Genomic DNA, 18,881 nt, shown 5'->3' on the forward strand with positions numbered 1-18,881 from the left:
TATCACTGAACTCATTTTTCTCCACTGGAGCAAGTTCCCCGGTTGTTGAAATCATATTATTCCGACACATATCCTCTATGGAATCTGATAGTGTGTAACTCGCTTCTGAAGGAGCAAAAGAACTTGCCGCTCTGCTTCCAATTTCTTTATTTTCCTTATATTCTCCAAATGTTGTTTATGTGCTTTTGCAGATCGACGACCATATTCGGGCTCCTCATTCCGGAGGTGAAGTTCTTTCTCAAGCATCCAAAAACTCAAGGAGATGAAAAAAAATGATGAAAATAACGTGGATGCAAATAGTATTTTTTTTTTTTTAAAAAAAATTATGTGGATATATGTTATTTAAATGAATGAATTTAGTAAGGATGAGATTGGAATATAACGTGGATGCAAATAGTATTTTTTTAAAAATTCAAAATTTTATTAGGGATGAATTTAGAGTGGGATGTACTTATAAAAAATGTGGATGGAAATAGCGGTGTCCAAAAGTTATTATATCTCATTTAAGTTGGGCCAGCCTATTTCCAGGCGTTGCCTGTGACTTGGCATGCGATAAGGGAGTAAAATTGCACATTTTCGTGTTCAAAACATTGTTCGAGTGAGGAGGCAGAGCTTACTAAGCAAAGCTTTCTTGAAGAGGCTGGCTAATTCTTTTTCAGCGATCGTAAATATATTAATTTAAATTGACAATGAATAAAAGCTAATGAATTACTATTCTCTCCCATCTCATCATTTACTAAAAGGCAATCAGTTCTCTTCTTCCAATTGTTGTCACAAATTTCAAAATAGAAAATAGAATTCCGAACCCTTCATGGCTTGATTATCCAGAATATATGAAGAATTGGTCACAAATTCCAAACGTGATTTTCTCCAAAATAACTGTTTTCTCCTTACCCACAATTTCTCTTGCATAATTCGCCACATTTTCAGATTTTTTCATCTATCGTTGAAGCACATGATTGAACAATTGTTTGGGTCACATGCATGGCCTCAATATTTTCATTTTGTGTGAAAATTGTGATCGTGACACGATACGTTTATGTGATTGTAATGGCAATCTATAATATCAAGTTTGCATATAGATTTTAAGAGTATGATCTAATACATATTTTGAAAATTGTTATTCCATGCAAATATTATCATTACATTGTATGATTGTGACTAGAATAGTGACCTGAAATTTTCGTTATGTGACAATGATGTATTAACCTTTAAAATGAAATTTACTTACTAAATTTATGTTATTTAATAATACAGATATAAAATTTATATTTAAAAAGTATAATTAAATTAACATCTTATTTTTCAAATTTTTTTTTTTAGCGATCTGATTAATAATAATTAAATCTTAAACTATAATTTTGCTTAGTTCTCTTTTAATGCGAAAATTCCATAGCCTAGTTGTAGAGTATTCATCAAGAGGTTACCCAAAAAACCAAGATATAAAAAGGAAACAATCCGAGTGGCAACAAGCCAAACCCGAAACAAGGTTGTGCCAAGAAAGTTAAATTTTGATTTTTTTTTTATTTATAGATTATTGTCAATGATTTATAATTGGAATTTAGAAATTACATGTTTATATCCCACTGAATTGAATTGGGTCCATGAATCTAAAAAATAGTGAGAATTCTTGATCTCTCTCAATTCGAAAATCCAGGATTTGAATTGATGTCTTTTCATTGATTTCTCCTAAATTGCATTGATTTATCCTAAAGATTTCATTTCAATTGGAATTTGGTTATTCACCATGTACGAGGATGCACGCCAATGAGACCCTCCAATAAATCTATTGGAATTGGCTCTGTATCAATGAAATTTCATCATCCATACACAATGAATTGTGTGGTGTATATATATATATATTATTTGGTCTGATGAGGAGGATTTTTTTAGGTTGAATTTTGATTGTATGCATTGCCATTCAATTTGATTTACTAATTTTTAACATGAAAAATTGAAATAACATCTAAATTGTGGTACTAGTGATAATGAATCCTGCTTTCTTGTATCCGTTAGTTTTATGATATTATAGTTTTGTTTTCCCTTTGAATTACGAAGGAAACTTAGAATTTTTTTTTTTCCTGAGAGTTATAACCAAGAAAAAAATTTCTGAATGGACGCTAAACTATGAGGGAGTAACTATTAGAGTTCGACTGAGGCATGAAAGATCCATTTTAAATTGTAAAAGATTATACTGAATTGTAAAGGATGGTTTTTTGCCACTGGTTTGGTGCTTAAGATCTGCTGTTATAGTTTACATAATAATTGTACGGCAGAAGAATCTAAGAATACTTGCTACTGATTGCAAGTGAAGTGATTCAGTTCGATGGCGGAATTCATGAAAGCAAAATTCTCCAGTTCTTGCAAGAATGGGCCTCCACCTTCTCCTCCCATGCCAAGAAAATCTCTCGTTAGACAGTGATACAATCCATGCAACCTCGAATTCAAGTTAGGTGAAGCAGTCTGACTTTGCGTTCCATCTGTTTGATGAAAAGACTGATCAAGCCTATCCATTGTAGTGCTCGTTGAAGAGGTGAAATTTGAAGCTCCCATCACAGGATCGGTGGGTTTCGCGGCTGAATTCTCCTGTTGTTTGCCTAAACCCTGGTTCATTTCACTTCTATTTTGCACTGAATCGGAATATGATGAAGGAAAAGAATTCATCACTCCTAAAGTGTTCTCGTGAAATGTTGGATTGCTTTTGGTACATCCCATTTGAGCTGCCTTTTGGAGAAGTGCAGTTGCAGACATGGGTGCAAAAGATTTTGCTTGCTGGTTTTGATTTTCAGAATACAGAGAAGTTGGTGAATCCGCCATTAATGTACTCCCTCTACTTGCTGCCTCTTCCTTTAGTCCTTGTGTTGGTGGCAAGGCTGATAAGGAAAGATTTGCATAATTTCCCACTAAAGATTGGCCAAAAACATTATTGGACGTCATTTGCATCATATCAGGCAATCCACTTGAATTTGAAGGCATAATGAGATTGGAATTGACAGATGAAATATCAATGGGATTGAGTTGAGAATTTGCCAGATCCAACCAAAGTGATAATCTTGGCTTCCCAGTAGATAAGCTGCCATTGTCTAGCCTAAATCCGCCACCACTAAGATGAGTAATTCCACTAGAACCAGATAACCCATGAGTCAAATTTGGAGGAGGGTTCATCAGATTCCCGTTCAGATCATTTCTGAATTTTAAATTGCTGGCTCCAATAGAGTTCATTCTTGCAGTATCTTCAGCCAACGCATCACAGAAAGCTCTGTGAGTGATGAAACTATCTTTCCTGTTAAGATTATCAAATAATTATTGCCTGATAATTTGCTGGCAATAAATTCAAATCTCAAAAATATGCAATTAATTAAAGTTGGGACAAACCCATAAACATTTATTTCTACCTGATATTCCCAAACAAAGAATATAGATTCAGATTGAATTAAATACCTAGAAAAGAGTGTGCCACAGTCACACTTGTACTCTCTGCTACCACAAGTCTTTGAATGAGCTTTCCAATCCGAATGAACTGCATATTTCTTTGAACATTTCTCGCACTTCCATTTCTTCTCGCCATGTTTTCTGCTGAAATGCTTCTTGATACCGGTGAGGTCTCCGAGTGCTCGGGCCGGGTCGTGGTGAACGCAGGTCTTCTCTGGGCATATGTAAACCTTCTTCTTGACTTGATCTTTGTTAGATCTTTGCTTCAGCTTCCATGGGAGATTGTGCCCTCTTCTGTGAAGCTGCAAATTTTGTTCCCTTTGGAAACCTTTGTTGCAGATTTCACAGATAAATCTATTAGTGGCCATGAGTGTCATTGGTGAAAGAGCCATAACTTCGGCATCTGGATCTGTTGAAACAAGAAGATATCTTGTTAACCCTAAATCCAAATGATCATTTTAGACAGGTGATTCAGAGTAAGCTGAGTAATCTAATATCTTCAAAGCAGTCCTCTACAGTCAGTGTGTCCGGTCGACACAACGAGCGAGATTACTGATGTACACCATAGGTCCTAAAGGCTAGAGAATGTAGAAATAACGATTCAAGATTGCTCTTTAAACATTGAAAAAAAAAAAAAAAATTGTATACCTGGTGTTCCTGGTAGATTTCTTCTCTTCTTGACATTAGGGTTTGTGTCTGTTTTCGGATTTGGGTTTTGTTCCGGTTCTTGAAGGAACGCTTTGACTGAAGAAACAGAAAATACTTCACCAGACATCATTTGAGTTTTGGTTTCTACACACACACACACACAAAATAAAAAAAATAAAAACTAGGTTTCAGAACCTAAGAACTCCTAGAAAACAAAAGAAACAACAGATTCTTCAAAAACCAAAAAAGCAATAAACTTTCAGACAATTCTTACAGATCTCTCTATTGGAAAGAAAACACCAAAGACCAAGATGGTTAAAGAGGGAACATACTCTCTCTCTCTCTCTCTCTCTCTCTGCTAGGTTTCTCTTCGACGTCCTATTTCTTTTATCTCTCTATATATTTCAAAGTCGGCGTGCCATAGAATTAGCAGCTGGGCCACCTTCTATATGCAAATGTATAATACTTTTATTCGTAAATATGCATTGGCCGTATGCTGCTTGTGACCACTGTCCTTCGGTATAGCTGTGTTTTTTTGTAGTTTTACAAACAAATTCCTATTATCAGGGCCAGTTCATCATTCTTTAAAAGAGATGGGAATAGAATTCAGCATTAAAAAGTTGAGGGAAAAATTCTCTTGAAATGTTAAAATAATAAAATATGGATAATTTTAAGATATCTGGGTGTCGAAGTTTCAATTCAAAAAATTACAAGGATTTGTGTAAAAAGGTTAAAAAGTAGTTTGCCTTTATAGAACAATAATCTGAAATAGAATGATTACAACATAATAAAAAGTTGTACCCCATTTGAACATATACGCAGAGGTCAGTACTCAGTACTGTGGTGTAGTTGAGAGAGTTGTCAAAAGGATTTGCAGTTCCCGAGGAGCCATCAGCCACCCGTGACCTTTCCACTGCAGGACTGTCAGTGTGGGTCCCTGTGTCTAACTTTATGCATGTCACTGTGTGCTTCAAAGGAACTCAAAGTCTCAAACGGCGGTGTAAAATAAAATTGATCGAAAACTTCCCTGATGAAGGGATTCAAAGAAAAAAAAATTGTATTTTTTGACTAGAAAATGTAGAAGAGATTTTTTTTTTTTATATCGACGCAACAAAAAGTGAATTTAGATCTATCTATTGAAATAGAATTTGAATTTAGATTCACACGGTAAAATGAGGATGCAAAAATAGTTGTAGAGATATCAATTTGCAACTAATTTTATATCACAATTGAAGATGCTTCCGTGCTTGTGTGAGTATATTATTACATTCTGAAAGGAATAGGTTGCATAAGGTTGAAAATGAGTTGAAAAAATTAATAACATGTGTAATTGAAAAAAATAAATGTTCTGATCAGTCACTACAATGAGCCATCGACTGATCATTAGGGGAGTTAATTGGACGGGTTGCCCACCGACGAACCACGGTGAATGTCTCATGTGAGTTGATTTGTTGTAATAAGGGAACGTAATTTTAGTTAAAAAAAATAAAATAAAAATTGATGAGTTGATTCTGCTCATTCTACCAAAAGGAGTGAATTCGGGAGGTGAATTGAGCCATGGTTCGGTAAAGCGAGCTAGCTGAAGCTTAGCTTACTCCACAAGTGAGCTCAAGTTGGCTCATTGGTGGGTCCAACTCGACTCGACCTGACTCCTTTAACATCCCTACTAATGATTGAAGTATATCATAATCTTCTTAAAATAATGTAAAGGATATGAATAAATACAACAATAGATTTTTAGATGTTACATTGTCCAAAGAAAGAAGTTTAATACATGAAATGTTGAAATCATAATGTCATATAAAAATTAAATAGCTTACAATTACTACAATAATTTTAAAAATATTAAAATTTTGCATAATATTAAAAACACATATAAATGAAAAAGAGTAAAGAAATCATTAGCATGCTACATTTAAACTTATGTATCAAATTTATAACTACAATAACTAACTGTGAGAATACTCATAGCTAAAACTTTAATTTTCATATAAATGTTTAATGATGAAATTAATTTTTTCATACGTACGTAAAAAATAATTCATTGCAAAAGAGTTCCAACAACCAAAATGGACGGAGTTGTTGAATTTATATACTTTTAACTACGATGTTATGGTATTATTTAGTAATGAATTGTATATCAAAAAAATAATTCTTTAAGCATTGTTGCTTAACTTACGATAATTAACAATGATATAACTCATAAATTTAACAAATATAATTTAATTTTTGTGGGATTCACCATGGACTAATTCACCAATTAATTAATGTGCATATTATTGTTGCTCTGCGTAAAGTCACAAACTAAACAACGATGCTTAGAACCCGAGACATCTTAATTTGTCTGCATAATTAGATTTGATTAAGCAACAACCCATAATAGATGTGATAGATGATAAACTATGTGATAAGATGTGAAACCCAAGTTCTACATTGCCTGCAATCCATCACAAAAGTGGTATTTGTAGATAGATTCCGGCCAGTATTTAATGTCAATTTTTGCATGCTATACGAGACATCGAAAGATTGATCAAGCCATCTATATACAAGACATCAAGGGTTGAATCGTGCTATAAATCAACTTGTTTGAAGGAATGGGAATTATTGAATTTAGCTCTCCAAGCTACTAGCAGTTTTACTTTTTGTTTTCCAAATATTTTGAAAATCGGTCAAGTTGTGGTGACCACACCTGGTTTTGCACTTTTAAATTGGTCCAAACCCATGTTAAAATTATTGGTGTTAAAATGAAAAATCATTTTCAATGCAATTTTCAATAGCTCTTGAACTTGTGGTATGCAGCAATGGACGTGACGGAGATCTTAGGGAATTTTGCAATTTGAGCTGACTTTGAAAGTGGTCCTTCCCGGTAATAATTTATGTCAACTATTGTACCAACCACATTATACCATAAAGTATATACACAATAATATACAATTGATGTAACTGCTTTTGGCTCCATGCAATTGGATATTTCTAACACTTAAATTCTTTATTCTTTCTTGTTAATTACATGTACCCTATCTAACACCATTTCACCCAGCCCCCTTCAATCTTCTTAGGACATTTAGTTTTTGAGAAAAATACACTTGGGGTCCTCAACCTTTGTAAAACATAGCACTTTTGAGGTCTTTAGATCTTCATTGCAAAATTGAGTACAGAGAATTTCACTGAATTGAAACTGTTAAATAATTCTACACAATCTACTTATAAAATACCACCATTTGTATTTTATAGCTGTTATTCTGATATGAAATCCACATCGAATCCGTCAAGGACAATTGTTGAATCAGTCGAAGAAGCCCACCCATTGAAGGATCTAGACAATCAATTTGGATGGTCAAATCAATGTCTTGTACATGTTGGAGTTGGACTATGAGAGACGTTACATAGGAACATCATCATTACGTGATAGAAAGAATGTTTTTCATGATATCAGTACCGTCCAAACTAACCGATCACAAAGATGACGCAACGGTTTAGGGTGCAGGCCTAAAGCCTAGACATCAACATGACCCACCTCCTCGAGCCTGGGTGCATCGTGACTCCAATCTTATTGATGAATCAAAGCAAGCGATGGCAAAAATAACTTCTTGAAGTATTTCCCATACAATCGGTTCTTTTTCCCGAATTTTACTCTTAACAACTCCTATGTTCGAAGCAAGATGTTGTCTAATTAGACTACCAATTAATCCTAAGGTTAGATCATTTTTCTTTGATATGACTAGTACGGCAAGTCCTAATCCAATAACCTATATATAGTGATGAGGGGCGAGAAAAAGGAGAGCACTAAAACACTAATTCCGATAATATAGCTTTTTTCTCCGCTCAAATTCTAGCACATCAAGTTTTATCTAGTCAAAACTCTCATAAGTTGATCAAAAAATGCAATGTCATTTTTGCCATCAACATCCATTGAAGTTAAAATAAACACTCCAACAACGCTAACACGGTGAAAATGTATAATTCTCCATGTTATATAAATAATTTATTGTTCAAATTTTGAGTTTCTACTCATCCTAGATTAACGATTACCTTACTACATAAAGTACTATCAAGAACTCATTGAATCAAAAAATTATTCATTTAACCGAAAAAATGCTCGTCGTCAATTTATCCACTTTGTTCCTAAGGTGGCCATTTCCAATAGGAGAGCCTTCATCGAAGAACTCTTTAACATCTCATCTAACAATTTTTTGTTAACTACTCGATAACATAACATATTGAAATTAAAAAAAAAAAAAAAACACAACTACTTTGCCCTATATCATAAGGAGCCATAATTCCTTAGGATAGATTATGTGATGAGATTTTGATATGCCATAATCCGACCACATAGGACATCACTTGCGCCCATACGTTTGCATAGATTCATCTTTTATCTTCCCACTGTGCATTAACAATTAAAAATCCTTATTTATTCCCATTACGAGGTCTTATTGCAAGGATTTCTCAAATGTTTTTTTATTCAGTATTTGTCGGAAAATAATTGTAATCCTTAAAACGCGTTTAACTTTTGCATTTTCAAAGTACCTATATAGTATTTTATCAACCCTAGCTACGTACCACGGGTAATTAGGGTCAAAGGAAATGCAATTTTTTTTTGCATATAATCAAGGATAGATAGTTTTAGTACTAATTAATTTGGACAATACTTGATGTACATTCATTTTTTTACCGAATTTTTTGCCTACGCACACAATAGGAGGGCGGCTCCCACACCCCAGAATTTTTAAATGCACGCAAGGCTCGCGTGCATGTGAGAGTAGGTAACCAATTCGATAACCCAAATTCGATACGTATATATTTATCCAATTAATTTCGGGTTCATTTGACATGACTTTTATTTTTATTTTTTACTTTTTTTTAAAAGAGCTTGATTAGAAAACTATCATGGCCAAATTTTTCTATAAGTACTTTCAGAAAATTATTTAATCATATTCAAAATATCGTCTCAATCGTACAAGCAAATTTTAACTTTTTAAGAGTGGTACCAAACAGGCCCTTATAGTTAATAAAGAACTAAATATAAATTAGATATCATTTAGGTGTACATCAAAGACAACCCTAAAGATTGATTTTTGAATCAAGGAAATCAATCAGGTGGTCGGAATCCCAGACAATTACTAAAATTTTAAATAATTTTTGAGTAATTCACAATTAATTTTTCTCTGTTTTCTCTTTGTAATAATAAAAAAATTAAACAAATATCCCAAGTTGCAAATTCGGCCATGGTAAAGAATTTTCCCATAGTAAACAATTTTATTTTGTGGGACTAACCACTTGGACGTTTATAAAATAAAATGGTATCCAATGCTCTAACTTCGACGCAGCAATTCATATGAATTTCAAAGGCATGAATGTTTGCTTATTAAGAATACTAAATAATTGTTCCATAATATGTTTTTAATTATGTCACTAGTCAAGAAAGGAATCCCAAACAGAGTTTTATAACCTTAAATTTCAAGTGCAATATAAAAACGTGGTCCACAATAGAATTGGAGAAAGGGAGGGTAAATCTACCCAAAAAAAAAAAAAAAAAAAAACTAATAAAATAATATACATTAAGATGACATGTTTAGAACCTGATTGGCAAGACTATTGAAAAATTAAAAGCTATTTCTAAGAATAAAAAGTTAATTTTGAATATATTCGGATAAATTTTTGACTAAAAAACTTTTGTAAAAGCTGAAACTCTACCGTACCGGCCATTAATACGTTGAATTATACGCATAAAAGATGTTTTTATGTTGTTCTATGTAATTTAAATGTAACAATGCACGCCTTAAAATACGAGGATTAGTGTAAACTGTTTGACTCTCATTTCTTAAAACTCATCCCCCCACTCAAAAAATAAAAAAATAAAGAAAATTAAATTAAATTAAATTAAAAAACCCTCATTTTCAACCACAAATTTCATAAACTTTTTATCAAAATTTACTAAAAATCTAATTTTTATCCAAACCAGATGAGCTTGGAATTGGTGATTACAAACATTAAATGAAAAAAATTCCAGCCTAACATGGCACATTGTTAGACTAATATTAATAGGAAAAATGGGTCAAATTACCAAAAACTACTTCAAATAGAAGCAGAATTTTAAACAAGTTTTGCCAACATGAAAATCAAACAAATTGTACAAAGAACCATATAGCAACAACTCAAATCAGTGAAATAATAGCAAAGTCTCGAGACAGACACCAAGCAGTCTTTCAACCACTTCTACTTCTTCAACGCACTGCAAAGAAACACTTTATCAGAACGAATATCTATTTAAGCATTAGAAAAGATCTCATCAAGCCAAATATACCAAAGGAAAAATAACATTCCTTTTGAGTTCAAAACCGCTAAATGTATCTGAGATAGGTTTAATATTCGAATTTTTAGTTCGTTGATAACTTTGTGTTGTACAAACTGTGTTCAAAAAGGTTTTGACATGAACAGGAAACAGAGGGAGATTCAAAGGTTAACTGAAGGTCGTCACATGAGTAAGAACAAAAGTTAGAACTTACTTGTACAAATAGGCTGCAATTCCCAGAATTATACACAGCAATATTATGTCAATACAGAAATTTCGACTGGATCTCAGCTGGAACAAAGAAAACTCCATTAAATATAGTAAGGTCAAAGAATGTTGAGAGGTACAGCAAGTTATAAATGAAAATCAAAATTGAAGAGCTGCAGCTCAATCACCTGATTAACAGTGTCCTTCAGTCGGACATTGGTATTCTTCAGGTCAGATGTTGCCTTGTCCACCTGTAAGTAACATAATAGCTTAAAATTCTCTTTAATGTCATGAATACTGTTTAATAAAAGCAAGGATGGGACCAAATTATGCATTTGGCATCAGCAAGTACTTTGGTCATCGTAAGCCACTACAAAATGCAGCTCTATCAACACTTCGATGAGAAAGTTTAAGAGCTTGTTTGGGAGAAATTTTTTGAAAGTGAAAATGATTTTTTGTGTGGTTAAAAAATAGGAAAAAGTTATGGATCCCATAGAATGCATGGTTGTAAAAGATTTAGGGGAATAATGATTTTCAAAAAATCACTCCCAAACGAGCTTTTAGTGAACAACCTGTCATGTTATAGGACATATTTATATTTGTTCTTTTTTGTGTTCAAGTAACTTATCTTTTTGCTCTCGCAATATCTATTTGAACAACTATAGTTGAGAAGTAAGATTTATGTCATACACATACATATCACAATATGAATAAATATATATTCGTCAAACTAACGAATGGGTATTAATTAGCATGGCGCATTTGCAATAAAAGATAAAATAAGTGTAAAAAAAGGAGATATCGGCTGATGGACAAAAACACCAAGAAAAAAATAAACCTACTCCCGCCTTGATGTTTAAAATTGCAAGATAATGAGAAAATCTCTACCTTGGTGTCAATCTCATCCATAAGAGGAACTTGCCTATCCAATTCCTGCATGAATCATAGCATTGGAAGTTACCATCCATGAATATCAGAGAGCAACAGATGAAAAAAGTAAGCCAAAAACGAAAAACGGAAATATAACAGAAGAAAGGTAACCTCATTCATGTCGTTTGCCATGTTTTTTAGAGTATCTAAACCTTCTGTTATCATGTCCAATCCTTGGTCCTGCATCAAGATGACATCACATCACAAACAAGACCAGATAATATTGACAGTTCACCCATAACAAATAATAAAAGACTGTCAAAAAGCATCTCCAAATAAGTCTACATTATACTACTTCGATGCAGCAACACCCCGACGAGTAGGTGTCACACGCAAACCAACATGTGTCGAAAACATCAAGTGGCGTGTCCAAATTATTCTTTGAATTTATAAAGTTAGATATGTCGCCTACACATTTCCGTCGGACATCCACACGACACCGACATGTCGGAAACGTCAAATGGCATGTCTGAATTAATTTTTGGTTTTGCATAATTGAACTAGTAGCAACACATCGCCGATGTTGGCAAATGCACCGGCACGTTCAGATCTCCAGGTGGCTCTCTGAATTATTTTTTGGCTTTGCATGACTGGACAAATTGCCGACGTGATGGAATTAAAATAAATAAATAAATAAAACACTAATATCATTTTAATCAATGTGTCGGGACGAGATGTGTCCATACTTTTTTAAAAAATTGTGTGTCCGTGTGTACGCATCGTGTCATGTCCGACACTCGTGTCCGTGTCGATGCTTTTTAGTTATAATATTTCACTAGAGAACATGCCTGTTTCATTTTCCGCATTTCATACTCTTGCCTGAATTGACTTGACCGTTCAGTTTGCTGAAAGTACTCACTGTCAAGCCGTCCATCTACAATTCAAGTTCAATGCATCAGATAACAACAAAGCAATAGACTGAAGCTTCTTCAGAAAAAATTGAACTTGTAAGACAAGATCTAACTAATAAACCATGTATCGATCAATAACCTGAATCAAATTTGATTTCTGTACGAGGAGCTGAAGATCCCCAGCCCCCAGATTGTTTGGGCGCAGCTGCAGCACCATCTGGTATGGCTTGAATCCTATCAGGTAATGCAAGTACCATATCATTACGCACAGCAAGTTCTTCCGCTGAAAGTCCTTTAACCTGCAATTTAAATTGTCATTATAGAAGAGAACTCAAAAGGTTGTATTATTAATTTATTACTCATTTAGGACCACGCACGTAGAAACAACATAGCTAACATTCATGACAAGAAAAACCAGATATTTCAAATTGACTGCACGCTGGAAAGAGTTTCATCACAATTCAAAGAGTACAGGGGAGCAGAAGAGGCATCAGTAGATACAAATTCAATCGAGCAACATGCTTACTCCATCTATTCATTGACAATGGAGCAAGCTGAAACGCCTTAGTCAATCAACAAGTTATCTCAAAATACCAAGCAAAAGCACCATCCTGTAACAAACAGCCTCTAGAATAAAACTATACACTGACCTGTCAACAAGTAATCTCGAAATACGAAACTATTCACTGAACTCTCAGCATTGCTTGGCTTTAAAATTTTCCCCAAACTCAACCATCCTACACCCTTTACTGGTTGAGAATATAATTGGCATACTCTTCCCAGGATTTCATTCAAGAAAATGTTACACTAAAATCTACTTCCATAGCATAAAGTTCAAAGAAGAAATAAATTATGATTTCACTTGCTACACAATGCAAAAAAAGAAAGAGTGGTGCAGTTCTCTTTCTTTATCATTTCCATAAGACACTTTGCACCATCAAATATCTCATTCTCAAAAAAGTGATTAATAGTTAATACATTGTTACATGAAAAGCACAAAAAGTTATATGTGTCTACAGGAAGCCAGGAAGCAAACCTTCTCGGTGAAGTAAGTCATCAAATAAATAGATTCCTTCAAGTGTTGCTATTTCCATACAAGGAACAATTTATAAAATGTTTATAGATTTCGGTTTATCAACTTTTTAATAAAAAGCGTCAACAACCAAAGTAACGAATGAGATGATAATGCACGAGAAGATGAAGTAACTCACAGGGTCTTTTCTCAATTTAGAAGTAAAACAAACTTGGTGGATTTCCAAGGATTTGATGATCACAGTATTACCGGTTAAAGGCTTGCTTTAGTGGGAAAAATATAGTCTTGTAATTTTTTATTCATTTATTTTTATTATTATTTGAAAATCTCTACTTCCAAACAATTTGCATAATTGGATTAGGAGTTGTTTCATCTGATTTAGTCCCAGGTTTCAGTTTTCTAACCCTCCCACCCACCATCCTCCATTTCCTGCCCTGCAGATCACCAAGAAAATACATCCTTCCAGGAAAATATTAATCTGCAACCAAACTCTAGAAATTCCCTCTTTCTGAATATCCTCTTCATTCGCTATTATTTGCGATTCATGAAACAACACTCTTTACATCCATTCCATATCAATGGTAAGTTGAACAACTTCTACTTTATTAAAGATTGTCCACTGTTGAAGTCTACACTACCATGCATTATTTTTCAGCTCAAATGTCACTATTTGGGCACAGGGAATTCGTAAAGCCTTCTCCACATTTCCCACTCGTCCAGTGAATCAAGGAGGCAAGGGGAATCGGTTGAAAAGGAGTTCTTGGTTTCAAATTCTACAAAAAGAGAGTTCTATAGGGAAAGGCTCTCGTCTCTCTGTCAAACAACCATGAGGAGCATCGGCAGAAAAGATGGGAACTCAATGAGCTCCACGTGAACACTGTTTAATTCTTCTATTCCTATCAAATAAAAATCGTGCTTGGATAAGTTTAGGTAAGACTCATGAGTGATAACCATTTCTTGAACCATCTATTGTGGGATTGAATAAAGCCGTGCCCCACTCATCACTTGTACTCATAATTAATTCAAACCTTAATTCACATTTGCAAGCTCTAAGTCCAATAGCACTAAATTATGCCCATGTTTGGCCCCCATTTCTTGAAACTCATTTTTACTTAACCTCATTTTCCACCACACATTTTATTGAACCTACAATTTTTATCAACTTTCCAACCACACATTTCATTAACTTTTATCAAAATGTATTAAAAATCTAATTTTTTGCTAAACCAACCAAGGGTTATGTATTTACTGAAAACAAATCCTTATTTGCCCGAAGTTTAACAATCAACATTTTGCATAGGTAAAGCTCAACTCAAAGCAATGAAGCATAGAAATGACAAAAACTATAATACTACTACAGGCAAATAAATGAAACCATGACACAAATGCTTGGCTTTCTATCACAATGCTAAAGCATTTAAGCTCTAACTACTCAAAGGCGTCAAAGCGAAAATACATAGCCTTTGTCATATTGCCCATTCCACAAACTGCTTCCACTTTGTTGCTGTATTGTGTCCATTAACCTATAGTTCTGTAGAGTGTGTGTGTGTGTGTGTTTACAATTACCGTATGCTCAGAAGAAAAGAGAGGCCGAACCACAAGAAGCTTCACCAGGCACAACTTTTGAATTGACTAATAATTCTCATATTTGGAATGAAAATGTTGGAAATTGGATTCAATTTAACGAAAAATTGGTAAAGTATAAGAACCAAAAATCAAAAAGTGTGACTAACGTGTCAATTTCGGCCGAATATTCGGACTTGATTCGATGGTCAAATTATCAAAGTAAATACACCAACTTGTTCTACTCGTCGAGTAGATCATCGTAGTATATTTGGACACTCGAAACCATTTCGGATGAATAAGAAATTGTGGTCCAAATTTGGAGGAAATAAACAATAAAATAAAGGGAAAATTGTAGCCGAGGTACCGAACCTTTCATTTATTAGCAGACTTTGCCCAAATCTTTCATTTGTGCCACCGGAGGTACCAAACTTTTCAAAAATTCGCACCCGAAGTCCAAATTTATGGAAACCGTTAGTAAAATCCGTTAGTTGACCTAGAGTCAACATTTTGACCAAATTTTACTGCATTTTAAAGGATAAAAATGGTAAAATTATATTTTCTATAAAAAAAAACAATTAAAATAAAAATCTAAAACACAAATACACTTCATCTTCTCCACATATCCTGCACACACCCACCCCCCAAAGCCAAAACCAAGAACCGAAACCACCACTGGCACTCACCGCATCGTCGAAAATCACCACCAAAACATCATGGAAAATAATTTCCTCTTCCATTCACCGTTTTCAATAAAACCAGTTTGCAAATGTGTAAATTTCTCTATCTATTTCTGTATAATGAGGTCATCTTCAGTTCTTATCCTTAAATTCTGTACAATCTTGTTAATCAACTCACCACTTCTGCGCTACAGGTTTTAAGAACTTAGAAACGCGAGTACAAAAACCCACCGCTCAACCCCTTCCGACATTGATTCTCCAATCGATACCCTCCACTTGCACAGAATTTATGCAATTATTGATTGGCAAATCTCGCAAATGATCAGAAGCATATACTGAGTCTTCGTGTTGTGGGTAGGGAGCATAAGCTGAATAATTATCGATCTGTAATGTCTATCTGTGAGTTCAACAAAGAATGAAAGATTTATACCATTATTTTGGAGTCTTATATAGAGGATATACCAGAAAGAAATGCATGAGAGGACAGGAAAATGTTCACTGAAATTGTTGTGTGTTTGCATTTTTGGTCGTTTAAGCTGGTGGATCTGGTGATAGCAAATTTTCAATAACTGCCATTTTGCTCAATTTGTAAGGATGTGGTGTATTTGTTTGAAACAATGATGTAGGAGGAAATTATTTGCCATGGCATTGGTGGCGTTTTCGGCTCGATGGTCATGGAGGTGATTGGTGGTCACCAACGCAATGGAGGTGAATGTGGGTTGGATTTTGGTTGATTTGATGGGGTTAGGTGACGGCAAGGGGAAGACGGGTGGGTGGGAAGAAGATGACTAATTTTATTTCATTTTTTGGTTTTTTTAATTTAATTATTTTAATTCTTCAATATAAAAACCTAAGGTTACATTTTTACCCTTTAAAATGCAGTCAAAATTTGGTCAAAATGTTGACTCTAGGTCAACTAACGGATTTACTAACGGTTTCCATCCATTTGGACTTCGGGTGCTGATTTTTGAAAGGTTTCGTACCTCCGGTGGCACAAATGAAAGGTTTGGACAAAGTCTGCTAATAAATGAAAGGTTTGGTATCTCGACTGCAATTTTCCCTAAAATAAAATGTGTACGGCCAGATAACACCGTCGCTCAAGCGACGATTCAGCAAGAATCGAGCGAAAATGTTTCTATTCGAATTTCGATAATATTACTCCAGTGAAAATCTAGCGGAAAGCTAGAAAAATTGAAATGTTGCATCTACTCGAAAGAATGCACGATTTGACCCTCACCACTTCATCCACATCCGTTCTTCCTTTACAAGTAGGACCCCTTAGACGCCTATTTGGAAATATGATCTCATATTTTGCATTGAGCACTCTTCTTCTTCATTGCATAAAATTCCTATGTAGAGAGGGAAATACTGTCGGAAGTTCGCTGGTTCTTGTGGTATGAAATGATACTACCACAAGATTAAAAGTTTATTGTATCTTGGGAGACAAGTGCCGTCAACTGTGAGCACCGTAGGGGGGCAATATTGTCTTAAGGAGAAAATGTAATCACTTGCCTCAAATTTGATCTCTTTTTCTACTCCTTGTTTTATTTGTTACCTTGGTTTTGTGGTTTTGTACAACATTTCCAATTTATATAGTTGCAAGGAGAAAATGTAATCACTTGCCTCAGATTTGATCTCTTTTTCTACTCCTCTTTGTTTTATTTGTTACCTTGGTTTTGTGGTTTTGTACAACATTTCCAATTTATATAGTTGTGGTTTACTTACGCTTATTTGGATTTATTTTATACACAAACAACCATCTTGCCGCCTACGTACAAGCCCGGCACCAACAAAAAAATCTAGCAATGAGAAGGAAAATAAGAAGTGAAAGATAGCAAATTAAAATGAGAAACCCACTTTACACGTCCCTAAAATTCTATTGAAAACATAAGTAGTCCAGAATCAACAGTAGCATGTAAAATTACAAAAAATAGTTAAAAACCAATTATTCTATGAAAAAGCACATAATAAACAGAATAAAAAAGGGAAGAGCGAATCAATCCTTCTTAACGGCCAGCCTCTGCAATTTGGGGACCTCTTCAAGCAATCTGGCTTGGTTCTACGAATCTCTGCATTGATGGCAACAGCAGATGCCCGATTACTTTCTCTGGAAGCCGTCTCCGCTTTCTTCCAAATTTGATTACACAATAAACAAAAAGCAGATGAAAATCCATTAATGCTTTAGGGGAAAAAAAAAAAAAAGAAGAAGAAGAAGCAGAATTTCGAAACCTGAAGTGCCTCCTCAATGTCGGAATCAACAGCTGCATAGAGGCGGGCGAAGGCGTCATCCCCAGATATGTTGGAATCCTTCTGTTTCTCGATGTCGTATTTATCGTACTTCTTGCAGATCGCATCCACGCGAGTCAATAGATCGATCACACTCATTTTATCACCTACTTTTATCGCGAGTTTCAATGAAGTAAGGATATCAATACTGGGGCAGATCGATTCCGAGGAGGTTCAGACTGTACTGTACATTACAGTTCTTTTTTTCTTTTGAATTTTATCCCGTTAAGCCACGTTTGACATCCATTATTTTCAAAATGTTTTTCCTACCTATTTATTTTTAACCACACATTCACATAATAAAATATTTTACATATAACCCTAATTTTTTTTTAACTACAAATTCTCCTAAAAATCACTATTCAAAATATAAATTTTCCTATTTAATGATATTTATATGAATTTTTTTTTTCCAAATACGATTGATAAAAATTAACATAATCATATTTTAGATAAATTTAATAAAGTTGGTTAAAAAATTTTATTATAAAATTAACTAAATTATTAAATACGATTGATACATAATTAACAAATTAACATATACAAGTGTTTTAGAATATTTAACAAAGCCAGAGAAAAATCATTAAATGATCGGTGTACACTCATCAGTTTGTCGGGTGGGATGTAAAATAATACCTAGAATGATAATAAAATACATTTAACATAATAAAAGCTAATTATAACCTGATTTTCGAAAAGAAATAATTAGTTTCTAATTAATGATATTAACAGTTTAAATTCTCTTAATTTTCTCAACAATGACTTGGGATAAAAGTGCAAAATAGAATAAAAAATGAAGACATCTACAATTTTCCTTAATTAAAACTATACCAGTGTGATTTTACAAGATTCTTGAATCAAATAACAAAGTAATATAGAGATTTTAAATAAAAGCTATTCATACATTATTCTTTACCATCTCAACATTGTACCATATGATATTTCAATTTCTGTGA

At 34.0% G+C, this 18,881-nt stretch overlaps 2 protein-coding genes across 2 annotated transcripts; both read right to left on the reverse strand.

Annotated features, from left to right (window-relative positions):
* Positions 1–2,154: 2,154 nt before the first annotated feature.
* On the reverse strand, positions 2,155–5,741 carry LOC111399954 (protein indeterminate-domain 9-like). The gene is made up of 6 exons (XM_023027432.1): positions 5,676–5,741; positions 4,899–5,027; positions 4,355–4,475; positions 4,081–4,176; positions 3,442–3,841; positions 2,155–3,283 (listed from the first exon to the last, which is right to left on the reverse strand). The coding sequence occupies exons 1-6, from the start codon at positions 5,739–5,741 to the stop codon at positions 2,296–2,298; spliced, it is 1,800 nt and encodes a 599-aa protein (XP_022883200.1). The 3' UTR covers positions 2,155–2,295.
* A 4,337-nt stretch (positions 5,742–10,078) lies between these two features.
* LOC111399672 (syntaxin-71-like) lies at positions 10,079–18,152 on the reverse strand. Its single transcript, XM_023027114.1, has 9 exons — positions 17,869–18,152; positions 17,642–17,766; positions 12,503–12,662; positions 12,301–12,386; positions 11,624–11,692; positions 11,471–11,515; positions 10,771–10,833; positions 10,590–10,666; positions 10,079–10,315 (listed from the first exon to the last, which is right to left on the reverse strand). Exons 3-9 carry the CDS (start codon positions 12,618–12,620, stop codon positions 10,300–10,302), a joined length of 474 nt encoding a protein of 157 aa, XP_022882882.1. The 5' UTR covers positions 12,621–12,662; positions 17,642–17,766; positions 17,869–18,152; the 3' UTR covers positions 10,079–10,299.
* Between the last annotated feature and the right edge of the window lie 729 nt (positions 18,153–18,881).

The sequence above is a fragment of the Olea europaea genome, chromosome 9 (genome assembly GCF_002742605.1).
Source record: "Olea europaea var. sylvestris chromosome 9, O_europaea_v1, whole genome shotgun sequence".
Taxonomy (NCBI): Eukaryota; Viridiplantae; Streptophyta; class Magnoliopsida; order Lamiales; family Oleaceae; genus Olea; species Olea europaea.